Source organism: Trachurus trachurus, assembly GCF_905171665.1.
Source record: "Trachurus trachurus genome assembly, chromosome: 20".
In the NCBI taxonomy this organism is placed as follows: domain Eukaryota; kingdom Metazoa; phylum Chordata; class Actinopteri; order Carangiformes; family Carangidae; genus Trachurus; species Trachurus trachurus.
The window spans coordinates 19,823,851-19,837,595 of NC_139911.1; the positions used below are offsets into that span (position 1 = coordinate 19,823,851).

Consider the following 13,745-nt stretch of genomic DNA (forward strand, 5'->3'; position numbering starts at 1 on the left):
TTGCTGATAATCTCATCATGTCAAACAAAGCTTCAATAAGTAACACACGGATCCCCACTCCTTCTCTACTCCCAAAATGTGAATAACTAACTACTTTGCTGAAAGGTTGATACAGTAGCTGTAATGACAGAGGAATATCAAGTCATATACTGTATGATATGTGGCAGTAAATGTGTCTTTTATTGATAGAGGAGTTTGCCCCGAGGTTCAGCTGCAGTTGAACAGGAAGATGAAGAAATGAAAATGAAGACAGTGCCAGACCGAAATAGAACGGCCTTTGTACTCGTGGCTATTTTTGGATTTGAATTTTATGGTGTTTTTATTGCTCAAGTCAGATTGTTTCACAAACACTTTTCCCTGTTCTGTACCAGTCTTGAAGGAAAGTCTGATGTATCCTGTGCCGGGGTGGGTGTGATGTTCTCCTGGGGTTGAATGTAATCTATCTCTCAGCAACCGATGTGACATAATGTCCTCTAATCTCTTGCAGGCGTATTCCCATGATGCATACCTCAAAGGAAATGAGGCCTACAGCGGAAATGCCCAGAACATCCCGGAGCCCCCTCCCATATGCTACCCTCGGATAGAAGTGAAGGCTTCGGGCATGGCTCAGCCGCCGGAGCCCGCCACGGCCGCCGAGACCCCCCGAGGGCCGACGGCCCCCCAGGGACCGGGGAGACGAGCAGGAAGCGCCGAAAAGTGCTATCGGGTGGAAATCCCAGTTCCGCCGTCCCCTCCACCCCAGCAGACGTCGAAGCCTCAGACCGTCGCGTGCGTGTGCAACGACAATGCGAGGACGGCGGCCGTGCCCCCCGATCCGGTGGACAGGGGGTCCCGGGTGGCGCGGGCGGGCCCCAGCCACAGGACAGAGGAAAACCGGTACGGTTCTCCCGCAGATTCTAGCTCGGCCAGACCCAGACCCCTCATCCCCTCCGTACCCGGGGGGGCACAGTTGCAGTTCCCCTCAGAACCCCCGGCCTACTCCCCTCCCTCTGGTTCCAGACCCGGCGCCGTCTATCCGGACTCCTTGTCTCCGTCTGTACGCGCAACTCCCACCGCCGCCTCGCCGGACACCTTCTCCACCGCCGCCTCCCCCAGCTCCAACCACTACTCCCCCTCCCCCACGGCCCCCTCCACCTCCCCCCACCAGAATATCGACTGGAGGACCTACACCACCTATAAGGACTACATCGACGCCAAGAGGCTGCACACGTACGGCTGCCGCACCATCCAGGAGCGCCTGGACAGCCTGCGCGCCGCCGCCAACTCCACCTCCGCCTACAGCCAACAACGCACCACGCCCCCCTCCAACAGCAGTCAGAGGGGGGCGGCGGGCTCCCAGGTCAGACAGAGGAGCACGTCCAACGACCGAGGGATGGACGCGACCAGTCAGAGCACGCCGGCAATGGCGACGACTCCGTTACGCAGCGTTTCCCAGGAGAGGCTTGGAGGCGGATCGGAGAGGACGATACAGACCAGGAACTGGCCCCGGAGCGTCTCTCAGGACGCTCTGCCGTTCTCCACCCCGACGGGAGTCACCAAACCCCGGGCGCGGTCTTGCGACTACCTGGTTCAGCCTCCCGCAGAGTCAGGCGGGCTGGACAGGGCGGAGCTGGAGGACAGGCTGCTGCTGTGCCGGCGGGAGGACGCCAGAGCCAGCAGACAGGGAGCGGGCGCCAGAGTTTTACCTCATCTGAACCGGAGTCTCCCGGGACAGGAGGGCGAGGGGCGAGGAGCCGGACTCTCCATCTCCCCCGTAGCCGCTCCCGTCTTCACTAAAGGTACGACGGACTCGGCGCTGCCGTCAAGGACAGACGGGCTCATAATGAGACCCTCACGTCTGCCGGTCAAAAACGCCATCTCGGACTCTTCTCCTGCCTTATCCTCCAGTAAAACCACAGACCCTCTGAAAGACCAAAGAGCTGCCGCCCTGGGCAACCACCTGGGCTACTCCTCCCCTCTGCACCTGCAGCTCAGGGGCCGGGCCGACAGTCTGAAGATGGAGAGCAGGCTGGAGGCCGGGCTGGCGGCCAGGTCCTCCTCCTGCTCCGGCCCGTCCTCTAAGCTGCCCATGCAGAGAGTCGTCTCCGCCTCCTCCGGTGCCTCCGCCTCTAACGGAGCCGGGACCCAGAAGCCAAAGGTCAGAGAAGTCTCCAGCTCCCCCAACATACCTGCACGGACTAACGGCGGTCTGGCAGAGGGCGTAGAAGGAGCCGACGCGACAGTAGTGGTCCTCAGGAGGGACAAAAACTCTGGAGCTCCTCACATCCGCCCTCCGTCCTACGTTCTAGCTGTCAACGACAGTCAGGGAGGACGAGTGACTCATAAGTCACCGCCGTTGGTGAAAGCCGGCTCTGCAGATGGAGCGATGTGCTGGAGGTCCAACGACAGCTGTCGGGAGATGCACGTCAGGAGGCTGGGAGACACACGGCACAAGTCCGGCTCCAACAACCTGGGCGACTCCCTGGACTCCATCCCTTTCATAGGTAAGACCTCACTAATCCCTAAACCACCACTCTCCAGGACCTCTCTGAGACCTTGTTGCTATGGCAACAACAGTGACAAGGGAGACCTGTAAAATGTCACAGCTTGTTGTCGGCGAGAAAGTGTGTCAGTGGTTGAAAGCCTGACTGACTCTGGAGCCTTCGTGTTACATTTGTATCAAATTAGCACCATAAGATCTACAGTAGTTAATACTACAATATTTTACTTCTTTCAATCTAATATACCTAAGAAATGTGGCTAATTTTGTAAAATATAAAGGGGATATGTTTAAATGTTATTTATATTTATTTATTTACATTCATTCTTCCAATTAGGGTGTTGAGAAAATGCTGTATATGCTCAGATGTTACATAACGACTAGTATTGGAAACATTGAAATGATCCCCAGGCCTTTGTGTAAATTGTAGATGCACTGAACATGACGAGAGGGGATCGTTTTATTGGCTAGATCATATTTCACCCATGAAACTCTATCAGGCCTTTTACTTTGAGCTCTAGCATTCACATGAGAGAAGAACTGATCTACAGTTGTAAAGGAGGAAATGGTGTTTATCTCTTTACACTGTGTCTATAGCTCGTTGCAGCCAGTTAAACGCCATCTTCTTTACTCAAGGTGGAATCTGTACTGTGTAATACATGAGATTTAAACTATTGAGCGATGTGTAAATGCACATTTTAATTGGGCCTAGCTGGTATTTTCCATCCATGATGGGCTGTGTGGTTTAACCTTGAATCATCTCTCTGTGCTGCGGATACAAAAAAACTACAGTAAACACTCGACTCTCTACGGGAAGCAGATTAGGAAAAAACAGCCCAAAGCTTCCTTCTGCTCCAGGAGCCTCTGTATCCAGTCACAAGAATACACAAACTCTTTGAATCATGTGTAAGCTTGTTCATTGTTGCCCCACTTACCGCACAACAAGCAAATCCATTTCCCAGATATTTTGTCGGAAGATTCTTGTTGAAACAGAGTGGGATAGAATCAAACCCACCCACAATGTGGAATAAAACATGTTATACAGGGAAAGGTGATTAGTTCCTTGTAGCATTCTGAACCCAGGATGACATTATGTCAGGTGTGCGATTATGTGTCAGTGTGACACTGTACTGCGGGCAGCCATGACGTATTCAAACCTGCCTTTGGGATATGAGCAGAGCAGCACGGACACATACAGTCACACACACATATACGCACGTACACACACACACACACACACACACAAAGCTGCTCTCCTATTTAATACATCCCCCCACCACCACCACTCCCTGAAATGTCTCACGTTTCCCTCAGTGCTGTACAGCAGTAGAAACCTTAGCCCATCATCCTAATGGACTGTGACATAACAGAGGAATAAGAGCATTCCTGCAGCAGTCGGCCTCAGTCAGATTTCATAGTTCGGATCCAAACAATAAGAGCAACAACTGGTGGACGTTAAGTCTGAGCCAAACACTTTGGGCTGGGAACAGAACAGAACTGGTGCTGCTACATGCAAGATGTCACGTCTCCCCTTGTTTATGATGGGGAGGAATCCTTGTTTTAGTTTTTTTCAGAAAGTGACTTCATTCATAACCAGAACAAATGCGTCACAATGGAGTCCTTCATTTTGGTTTAATTGTTGCGGTGTGTTAAAATGAAAATAATTAGCGCTGATTAATGTAGCCGTCTTTTCCACATCTGTGCCAACTTACTGACAGACTGTAACAAGCTTGAACTCAACCTTGAATCCTCATGTCCGTGTCTTCGTTGGTGACTCATAACCAGCCAATGGGAGAAGCTCTCACATCTCCCACTGTCCCAGAACCTGCAGCGGTTATTCATGTCCTCTTTCAGCGTCATTTCCCCCTCATAGCTCACGCTTTTTTCAGTTTGTTGCCCTTAGATCTAGGTTAGATTTTATCATCGCACTTCCCCATGTTGTTTATTTAACACAGTGATGTGATACTCTGCCTTTTCCGGAAAACATCAAAGCATGTTTTCTTCTTTCTTTCTTTCTTTTTTTTAATACTGATCACGTGCACCAGTTGTAATTTGACATGTTGGGAAGTACATTTATAGTCTAAAATGAAGCCAGAATCACACTCATAAGCCAGAATCAGGAGCAAGGGTAGATGAGAACTTGAATCAGGATGAAATTGCTAGTTTGGCTTTATCTCTGTTTAAAAACTGACCAGGCAACTTCAAGTCAATAATAATATAACATACGGTTCCCTGACTGTAGCCACATATTTACCAGAAATAAACATGAGAATGATACAGTTTATATCGTATTAGTTTTCAGATGTTCTTTCCAAATTTGTCAAACTATTCCCTGAAAAACTAAAGATCTGCTTTTTTCCTTCAAGCTTAATCAGCCTCGGTGTCTGAAAGTGACATTAGTGGTACGTGACAGACGTCGCTGGTGGCCTCTTGTCTTCCCAGAAACAGAATTTAGAGGTATACAAACAAGTGATTAAAACGAAATGGGCATCTGCCCTGCTTGGAAGAAATGAGGGCTGTGGTGCCGTGGGAGATGGCTTTGAGGTTTTGAGGGGAGAGAGATTTCACAGCAGCGATCTGTATACAACCAACAAGCGAGATCAGATGTTTCACATTAAATTGTGCCATTGGAAGTCAAAAAGTTTTTGCATCAGTGCACTGGCATCTAGAGGAATTGAATCATTTAGGCTTGCTTTGCTCTATTTCTTTTTGACTTGTGATGTATGTTTTGTCCTGGAGGCACCGTGGGCCTCTCGATGGAGACAGTTGCGTTTCATTAGATGAATTTATAACAATTATGATCAAAACCACATTAGTAAAAAGGGGATTCTCTCTCCACAAGACAAAATATATGAAGTGCTCTGTATAACACATTTCCTTTGGCTGTACTTTATTCTGCAACAGTGTCTAGGAACACAACACTGTCTCACCTGTCTGACTGCACCGCCTCAGCTCTGCACTGCTCATGATTCATTCTGAGTGTTTGCTCATCGTGTGCGTCTCATGATTTGTTTTCAGGGCTGGCCATCCTGCTGATATTGCGTATCAGCTGTTCTTCTGACACACTGCTGTCTGTGATGATGCCATATTAACAGACTAGCCTGTATGTGTGTATTGAAAAGCAAAGGTGTACCAGCTTAGCTTATCTGAGCAGAAACGCCTGTCTGCTGTTTGACGTTACTTCCCCGTCTTCGTCACTTTGCTTTAGCACCGTGAGCCCTTATCACGGAGTTTTATAGCTGCAAACTGATGTGTTTATTCAAACCCAGAGAGCAGAGATGAATTAGACTTTGTTTTTGATGGTCTGCAATTGCAGCATGGCGTTTCCTGGTGCAGTTGTTTAAATGACTTTATGGCAGGTGTTAGAGTTGAAACCTGCTTACTCTCTTATTCAGTAGGCAAGGCAAGGCAATTTTATTTGTATAGCTCATTTTTACAAACAGTGTCTCAAAGAGCTTTACATAGCATCATAACAACATCCTCTGCCCTTAGACCCTCAGATCTGAGGAAAAACTCCCAGGAAACCCTTTTAACAGAGAAAACAGTTTATAACATAGAATATGGAAAACATAGAAATCTTAACAAGAGCTGATGAAGGTAGTCATTTAGTGTTTATGAAGCCCTTCCACTCAGTAGGCACAGTTCAAGGTTGTCAAGCTTCCTGTATGGCACATGGGTGGTTCACAGTTTTAAGACTGAAGATTCAATAGAAACAGGTGCAACATGGGAATTTGGAGAAATGATTTTCACCCCAGAGCGGACCAATCTTTTTCCTCATCACTGTGTGTAGAAGAATCTGTTATGCTTGGTCAGTTCGGTGTCAGGGAGGTGCTACGCCGCCGAGTGTTTTCTTAAATTGTGCCCACATTCCTCCTGCTCTGTCCTCAGATGAACCATCCAGTCCCAGTCTGGACCTGGACAGCGCCCACATTCCTGCCTCTTCTCTAATATGTGGACCACCCATCATCACCACCATCCCGCCCAGCCCCCCCTCTCCATCCCCTCTCATTCGACGACAGCTGTCACACGACCAAGGTATTTCCATTCATTTATTTACCTTTTTTAATATCAAAGCAGCAAATTTGGGCCTGTGAAAGCTTTTTTTTTTATTTGACAGTGCAGTTTGCCAACACTTTCCAATGCTTGTTTGACCCCTCTCTTAATAGATTCTCTCCGTCTCACAATTATTGAGTCAGATTCTGGTACAAAAACGGAGCGGTCCAAGTCGTACGACGAAGGTCTGGATAACTACCGGGAAGAGAGCAGAGGGTGAGTTACAACCACAACATCACTATCACATTCTAAATGGGATTAAGGAGTGACAGGCTGAACCTAGGCCGCAGCCCTAGGTTCAGTTTATGTGAACTGTCTGTACCATGGAAAAGATAGACATTTTAACCCTGGTCCAAAACAGTTGTAGCCAACAGTCATACGGGCTTTGGATGACTGATAGTGAGTTTATTTTTTCTCAATTTATGGTTTATCCTGTCACAAAGACCTCACTACAACTCTGTCACATTTTATGAATAAAGAAAAAAAGGTACAGACAGGACAATAAAGACACATTCTGTATTCATCTACAATATAACAACCTGTATAGTTACTCATTGTCAGCAGGTGGATATATTCTTATTCTCGTTTATCTATTTAATTCATACTAAAATTATCTACTATCCAAAACCCTGTGGTTTGGTCATCGTCCTTTCACACCACAAATGATCTGCACCAGAGATGAAGTTTCACAAATAAACCAATTACAGACCAAAGCACCATTGTATTGATTTTGAGAGAAAACACCGACAACATTTATTAATGGTTCTTCCCATGGTCGTATCTTATTGTTATTTCCCTCTTCTCCTCAGGAGGTCTTTAATACCTGGTCTGAAAAGTCTGCGGAAGGTGAGTCCTGCCTGCATTCTTATCACCTGTGCACACCTGTTTCATGAGTGTTTTATCAGCCCATTAGTTCACACCCAGAAGATTAAACATCTTCCACTGAAGTTTGAATATATTATGGAAAACAGGGACAGCTATGAAAGCAACGCCAGGCTTTTAAACTGGTGAATAATTGATTCAGAGTCCGTAGGAGGATATTTCTCTGTTTCATCAACATTTACATCCTTGAACTGAACAACCCTTGTTTTATACTGACGCATTTCTTTCAGCCTTTCTGTTTCTTCCATAAATCTTCCCGTTTCTAAAGCTTCCTGTCATTTTCTGATGCATCTCACAGGCAGTGGACAGGTCGTCAGAAGACTCAGGATCCAGGCGGGATTCTTCGTCCGACGTGTTCTGTGACGCCACCAAGGAGGGGCTGCTGCATTTCAAGCAGCTAAACACAGACAAGGGCAAGGTGTGCACTCGTATCTTGTTACTCACACACTGGCACAGAAAGCGCAGCAGCATACACCTGCAGATCCCTGTGCACACAAACACATATATAAGCACTACATGACCTTAAACTTGGTTTATAAACAGTAGCAGGTTTGACCTTGTTTGACTGTATCTTCTTACTTTTGTCTGACCTTTCTACTGTTTCACCCGTTTGACCAGTTTAAACTCCAGGCTGCGTTTGACCTCGTTGTATAAGGTCTCATTTTGTCCTGAAGACACTGGCTTTGTTTTATAACGCCAACAATAACAGCATTTAGTTTAATTACTTTCATTCTGTCCTGTCTGCAGCGAGTCGGAGGCGGTATGCGGCCGTGGAAACAGATGTACGCGGTGCTGAGAGGCAACTACCTCTGCCTGTACAAAGACAAGAAGGAGGGGCAGGCTCACGCTAACTGCCAAGCGGTCGACGAGCCGCTGCCCATCAGCATCAAGGCCTGTCTGATCGACATCTCCTACAGCGACACCAAGCGCAAGAACGTGCTGCGGCTGACCACGTCGGACTGCGAGTACCTGTTCCAGGCTGAGGACCGGGAGGACATGCTGGCCTGGATCAGGATCATACAGGAGAACGGCAACCTGGACGAGGAGGTGAGAGCCGCGCGTTCAAATTCCTGAGGCAGTCGATCAGGTGCCGAGACAAACGCTGGCACCAGACACGGGGCTTGTTGCCAGAACCACTGGTATGAGTGGCACGTACGAATGATTAGTGCAACGCACCTACAAACAGACATGAAGAGCCGTTCAGACCTGTCATCGCTCACTAGGCCGTTCTGCTTTCTGTGGGGATTTTATTTTGTGTTTTTACTGGCAAACTTTGGCACGGTGTCTTCTACAGTTCATCAGGTGTCACTGGGACAAGTGCCTCTGTATGTAGGTCACTGTCCAGGTGAAGATCCTCTGTTATAACACTTGTTTAGTGTAAAGTGACCTAGAGTGCTGCATAATCCTCACCTGGCCTGTTTAAGCTGAAGAGAGATTTTTCTTTTTTTACAAGCATTCAGTATTCAAAATATTCTGCATCTTTTCATTCTGATCCTCTCCCATGACCATTAATGATCCAAATAATTAGATCTTAGTTGATTGGCAGAACATTTATCTGATAATATTTTGCTTATAAGTGATTTTTCAAGCAGAAAAGCAACATACCTCCAGTTTCAGCCTCTCAAATGTGAGTTTGTAAACTGTAAATTTGGGGATTGTGGAAGATTTTGACTATTTTCTGACAGTTTATAGACTAAATAATTAATAATTTAATAGATAAAGTAACAGGCTGATTAATCATTAATGAAAAATAATTGGTAGCTTCTGAAAATGATCAAAATTTCATGAGTGAGCACTTCTACACTAACAGATGGTGTTATCTATGACACACTACTTGAAGATTTTGATGAATTCTTACATAAATAAATAAAAGAAGAAAAAAAGAAGAATTTGATGAATCCAAAATGAAAAAAGAGGGTTAGAATAAGAAAACAAGACCACTCGTGCACAGATACAGATACAAAAAACTTCATTTATCCCCTAAGGGCAATTCAATTTCTTCAGTTGATCATCATAGAACCATTCACAGGACATAAATTCATAAAAACTTGCATAAAGTGCTAGAAAAAAGATAAATATGCACATAAAAAACATAGAAAGGCGCTTTCTAAATAAAATGTATTATTATTATTATAACATAATGTATGAATAAATAAAACAATACTGCACCATCCACAGAAATGTAACTGTATGAAGCAGATGGTAATAAAACACATAGAATATGTCCTGCCATGTGTCCTCTCCACTGTGTCTTAAAATAGGCGAGCCCCCCATTAGAAACCTAAGCCTGTCTTTCCCCTCTTTTGAGTCCTAACCACACTGTCCATACTGTGGCATTCCAATGGTCTTACCTGTGTCACCTGAGAGCAGCAGGTTGTATAAGGATCCGTTATGTGCTGTCGGGGGGCTGAGGGGGGAACGGTTGCACCTGATGCCTTAATAACCATCATCTTTTGTCTTCTGCTCTGCTCCGCTTTTCCTTCCTTCCTCTTTTCTTTCCATTTTTAGAACGCGGCCTTCACCAGCCATGACCTCATCAGCAGGAAGATCAAGGAGTACAACACCTTGATGAGGTAAGGCCGAGGGGGAGGAGTCTGGGAGCTTAGGGAGGTCCTGGCTCTCTGGACAGGCTCACACAGCGTTGTGTGGCTGGAGCTCATGTGGTGTTTGTGTCTCAACTCAGCCCCACAGGCAGCAAGACGGAGCCGTCGCCCAAACCTTCTCGCCAGTCGCTGAGCATCAGGCAGACGCTGCTGGGAGGCAAAGGAGAGACCAAAGCTACAAGTCCACACTCACCCAAACCTGAACAAGAGAGGAAGAACATGCACAAAGGTAGGAAAAGAGAAAGTTCACATTGTGTGTCAAGCAGTTTCATTTCTAGTAACCACTGAGTGCCTTCTACAAAAAACTAATCACTGAGTCTAAGCGGTTATAGCTTAAAATAAAAACAATAAATAAACAAGATAACATTTCATCTGATGATATTTCTATTTGCTGTTTATCATTTTATTGTTTAATCATTTGCACAGTTATGCTGGATGCTGGTATCTATAGGATAATGAATGACAATCACAAAAAGAGGTTCCACTTAAACAAAAAGGCTCATTCAAATCAGAGTACTGAACTGAAGACTTAATATGAATCAAAAAGTTTGCAAAGAACTTGCAACGCGTTTCGGCTATGCAGCCTTCATATACGCTCTGATGAAGGCTGCATAGCCCAAACGCATCAGCGTGTTTTTGCATGATGTGAGCTAGAATAAATAATGTGAAAGTGAGTATTTTGTCCTCAAATTTACTAATTAGGATACCATTGCAAGTTTTTTGCAAACCTTTTGAATGAATGACAATGTATCATAACACAGTTGTGTATGAAGTATGTCTTCATATAAGTGATAAACAGCAGAATAACCTGCATTTAAATCCGTAGAATTGTGATACAAATGCCAAATATAAGTGTGTAGGAGGTATGTCCTTCTCTTTGCATGTATTTATTTCTCTTCCTCTCTCCTTACAGACGACACCAGCCCTCCCAAGGACAAAGGGACGTGGAGGAAGGGCATCCCAGGGCTGATGAGGAAACCCTTTGAGAAGAAGCCTCCTGTCGGAGTCACGTTTGGAGTGAGACTGGACGACTGTCCTCCTGCACTTACCAACAAGGTCTGTACTGAGTTCAATCTGCAATAAAATTATAAGACGAGGACAAATAAATAGATGTATTGAAATTATGAACCTCATGCGAGGAACTGTCCAACAACCTAAACATCTCCTCATTATGTGTCCTCTAGTTTGTGCCTCTGATTGTGGACGTGTGCTGTAAGCTGGTGGAGGAGAGGGGGCTGGAGTACACGGGCATCTACAGAGTCCCTGGGAACAACGCAGCCATCTCCAACATGCAGGAAGAGCTCAATAACAAGGGCATGAACGACATCGATATCCAGGACGATGTGAGTGTCACTTAATCGATCCACTGTAGCTTTAATTAAACTCTCCTTGAGCTCAGTGCTAAATGTGTTTGGATCAAATGTAACTGTACTCTAGAGTGAAGGACGTTTAAAGCTGCAGTTGCACCTAGATGTGTGAACATTAAATATGTGTATACTCACTGTAATGTATGTTTTCCAGCAATTTTATATATTTGTATTTATTCATGTAATGTCTGTGCATCTGTAGTGACATTTAACAGTTGTTAATGTATTGTAGGTTGTTTTTGTAGATAAGCAACATTACAGTCAGCTTAAAAAGAGAGAATGATCACGGCTTTCTGACAGTGGATGTGGGAAAATCTAAAAGTTGAATAAATGTCCTTCTTCACTGACATAATTAAGCCTCACACCCTCTTCCTCTTCCTGTTTTACAGAAATGGAGGGACCTCAATGTCATCAGCAGTTTACTCAAGTCCTTCTTCCGCAAACTTCCAGAGCCCTTATTCACAAATGGTAAGTTGGGCTTCAAAGAGCTTGTGCACCATCTAGTGGCCAAACTCTTGAACTACAGTGTAGAAAATGAAGTCGTATTGTACCTGAAAGCTTTGGCCAAGAAATAAATATTGTCTTGTACCCACAGACAGATACACAGACTTCATTGAGGCCAACAGAATAGAGGATCCAGTGGAGAGACTCAAAGTGCTCAAGAGGCTGGTGGGTAGTTTTGTATGAGTTATTCATCCATTTTATTATTTCTGTTACAGTATTTCTGTTCTTACAGCTCCACAAAAACAAAGCACAGTTACCATGTGTGTTGTTGTAACCTCTGTCACTTTGTTTTTTACAGCTTCGTGAGTTGCCAGATCATCATTACGAGACCCTCAAGTTCCTCTCGGCTCATCTGAAAACTGTGGCTGACAACTCAGAGAAGAATAAGGTTTGTTACTTCATTTTATTCTTTTGAACTGACAATAAAGCAGGAATCACAAATGAACAATGAACAATGAACTTTGTTTCTTGTATTTCAGATGGAGCCCAGGAACCTGGCCATCGTGTTTGGTCCCACTCTGGTGCGGACCACCGAGGACAATATGACTCACATGGTGACACACATGCCAGACCAGTACAAGATAGTGGAGACCCTCATTCAGAACGTGAGGACCAGATCTTTCTATCAGTCTCTCTTCACTGATCCAGATCATACGAACAACCTGAACTTCATCTCTCATGCTTTTCTCTTCCAGTATGACTGGTTTTTCACTGAAGATGGAAATGGAGAACCAGTGGTGGGTACAGGCTTCACTGCCACAAAATAATTTTCTGTCCTGACTTGAAGTACCAAATATATGTATATATACACCACAGAGGTCCAAAAAGAATTACAATATACAATAAAATATCCTTTATTAGTTGAATATAAAATGCATTTCAGTGCATGACACTGGCAAACAAGTGCTTTCTTCAGGATCAACATTTACTTTACTTTGCTTTAAGAGAAATTTCGGACAAAATACATTTTTTATTTTTAACTGAATTTGTGAATAAATTCTCCTCCACCGTCCTTGTGAATTTCCTCATTAACACGTTGCGTTCCTCTCCCTGCAGACGATGTCACATGAGGAGAGCGCAGTGGAGTCTCAGCCCGTCCCCAACATCGACCACCTCCTCACCAACATCGGCCGCACGGCCACGTCGCAGGGTGAAGTATCAGGTAACGCGCTGCCTTTGGCAGACCAGCCGTGTGGTGGGTTGACCTTTCTCTGCCCTTTCACCGCTGAGCGCTGTGGTCAGAGAGAGGCCACCGGCGTTTTGAAAAACTGGCGACAGATGTTGATGATATAACGCTGCTTCTTCCCTAGGCCGAGCTTTTCCTTTGCTTCTCTGGCTGTTGCCACTAGATAGAAATGTCTATGGCTAACCATGAGTCCAAATGCCTGTGTGGGTCCCAGTGGACAATTTATTTGTGTCGCTCATCTGATGCAATAAATTGTCATGTTTTTCATTTGCTTTCAGAGATCTACCCTTTGCTCCTGTTAGTCTTTTAAACAGTGAATAGACTTAGATTTCCTTTTTCCTTCTTGATCACCCCTCTATCCCTTAATACCTTGTTTTGGTCAATCTTCACTAGTGGGCTGTGCCCCCCCCCCCCCTTCCCCTTTATCCTGCCTACTGTTGCACTAATACGGCATGTTCTTTCCCACGTCAGAAAGTAGATGTTTTTACAGTGAAAGGCGACCTCTGATTCCTCTGTCTCTAGTGAGGCTCTGTCGGGTGTCCTAAAGGCTTTCCCAGCATTCACACATACTGATCTTGACACAGGCCAAGTGGGAGGAGTCTATCACACCATGATGTCACTGATGGACTCTATAATGTCCGTGATGGACAGCTGGAACTGTAGGAAGAAGG

At 45.4% G+C, this 13,745-nt stretch overlaps 1 protein-coding gene across 3 annotated transcripts in view; it reads left to right on the forward strand.

Moving 5' to 3' along the window:
• The window catches only part of arhgap21a (Rho GTPase activating protein 21a), an 84,642-nt gene that overhangs the window by 63,832 nt on the left and 7,065 nt on the right, over positions 1-13,745 (forward strand). For all 3 annotated transcript variants that reach the window (XM_083995651.1, XM_083995652.1, XM_083995653.1), the window contains 16 exons: positions 488-2,483; positions 6,368-6,514; positions 6,646-6,748; positions 7,342-7,378; positions 7,713-7,832; positions 8,162-8,461; positions 9,923-9,987; positions 10,098-10,246; positions 10,931-11,073; positions 11,202-11,360; positions 11,774-11,852; positions 11,980-12,053; positions 12,187-12,276; positions 12,368-12,493; positions 12,584-12,625; positions 12,945-13,050. In XM_083995651.1, the coding sequence (XP_083851777.1) occupies positions 488-2,483; positions 6,368-6,514; positions 6,646-6,748; positions 7,342-7,378; positions 7,713-7,832; positions 8,162-8,461; positions 9,923-9,987; positions 10,098-10,246; positions 10,931-11,073; positions 11,202-11,360; positions 11,774-11,852; positions 11,980-12,053; positions 12,187-12,276; positions 12,368-12,493; positions 12,584-12,625; positions 12,945-13,050 (3,736 nt within the window). The remainder of the gene's footprint in view (positions 1-487; positions 2,484-6,367; positions 6,515-6,645; positions 6,749-7,341; positions 7,379-7,712; positions 7,833-8,161; positions 8,462-9,922; positions 9,988-10,097; positions 10,247-10,930; positions 11,074-11,201; positions 11,361-11,773; positions 11,853-11,979; positions 12,054-12,186; positions 12,277-12,367; positions 12,494-12,583; positions 12,626-12,944; positions 13,051-13,745) is intronic.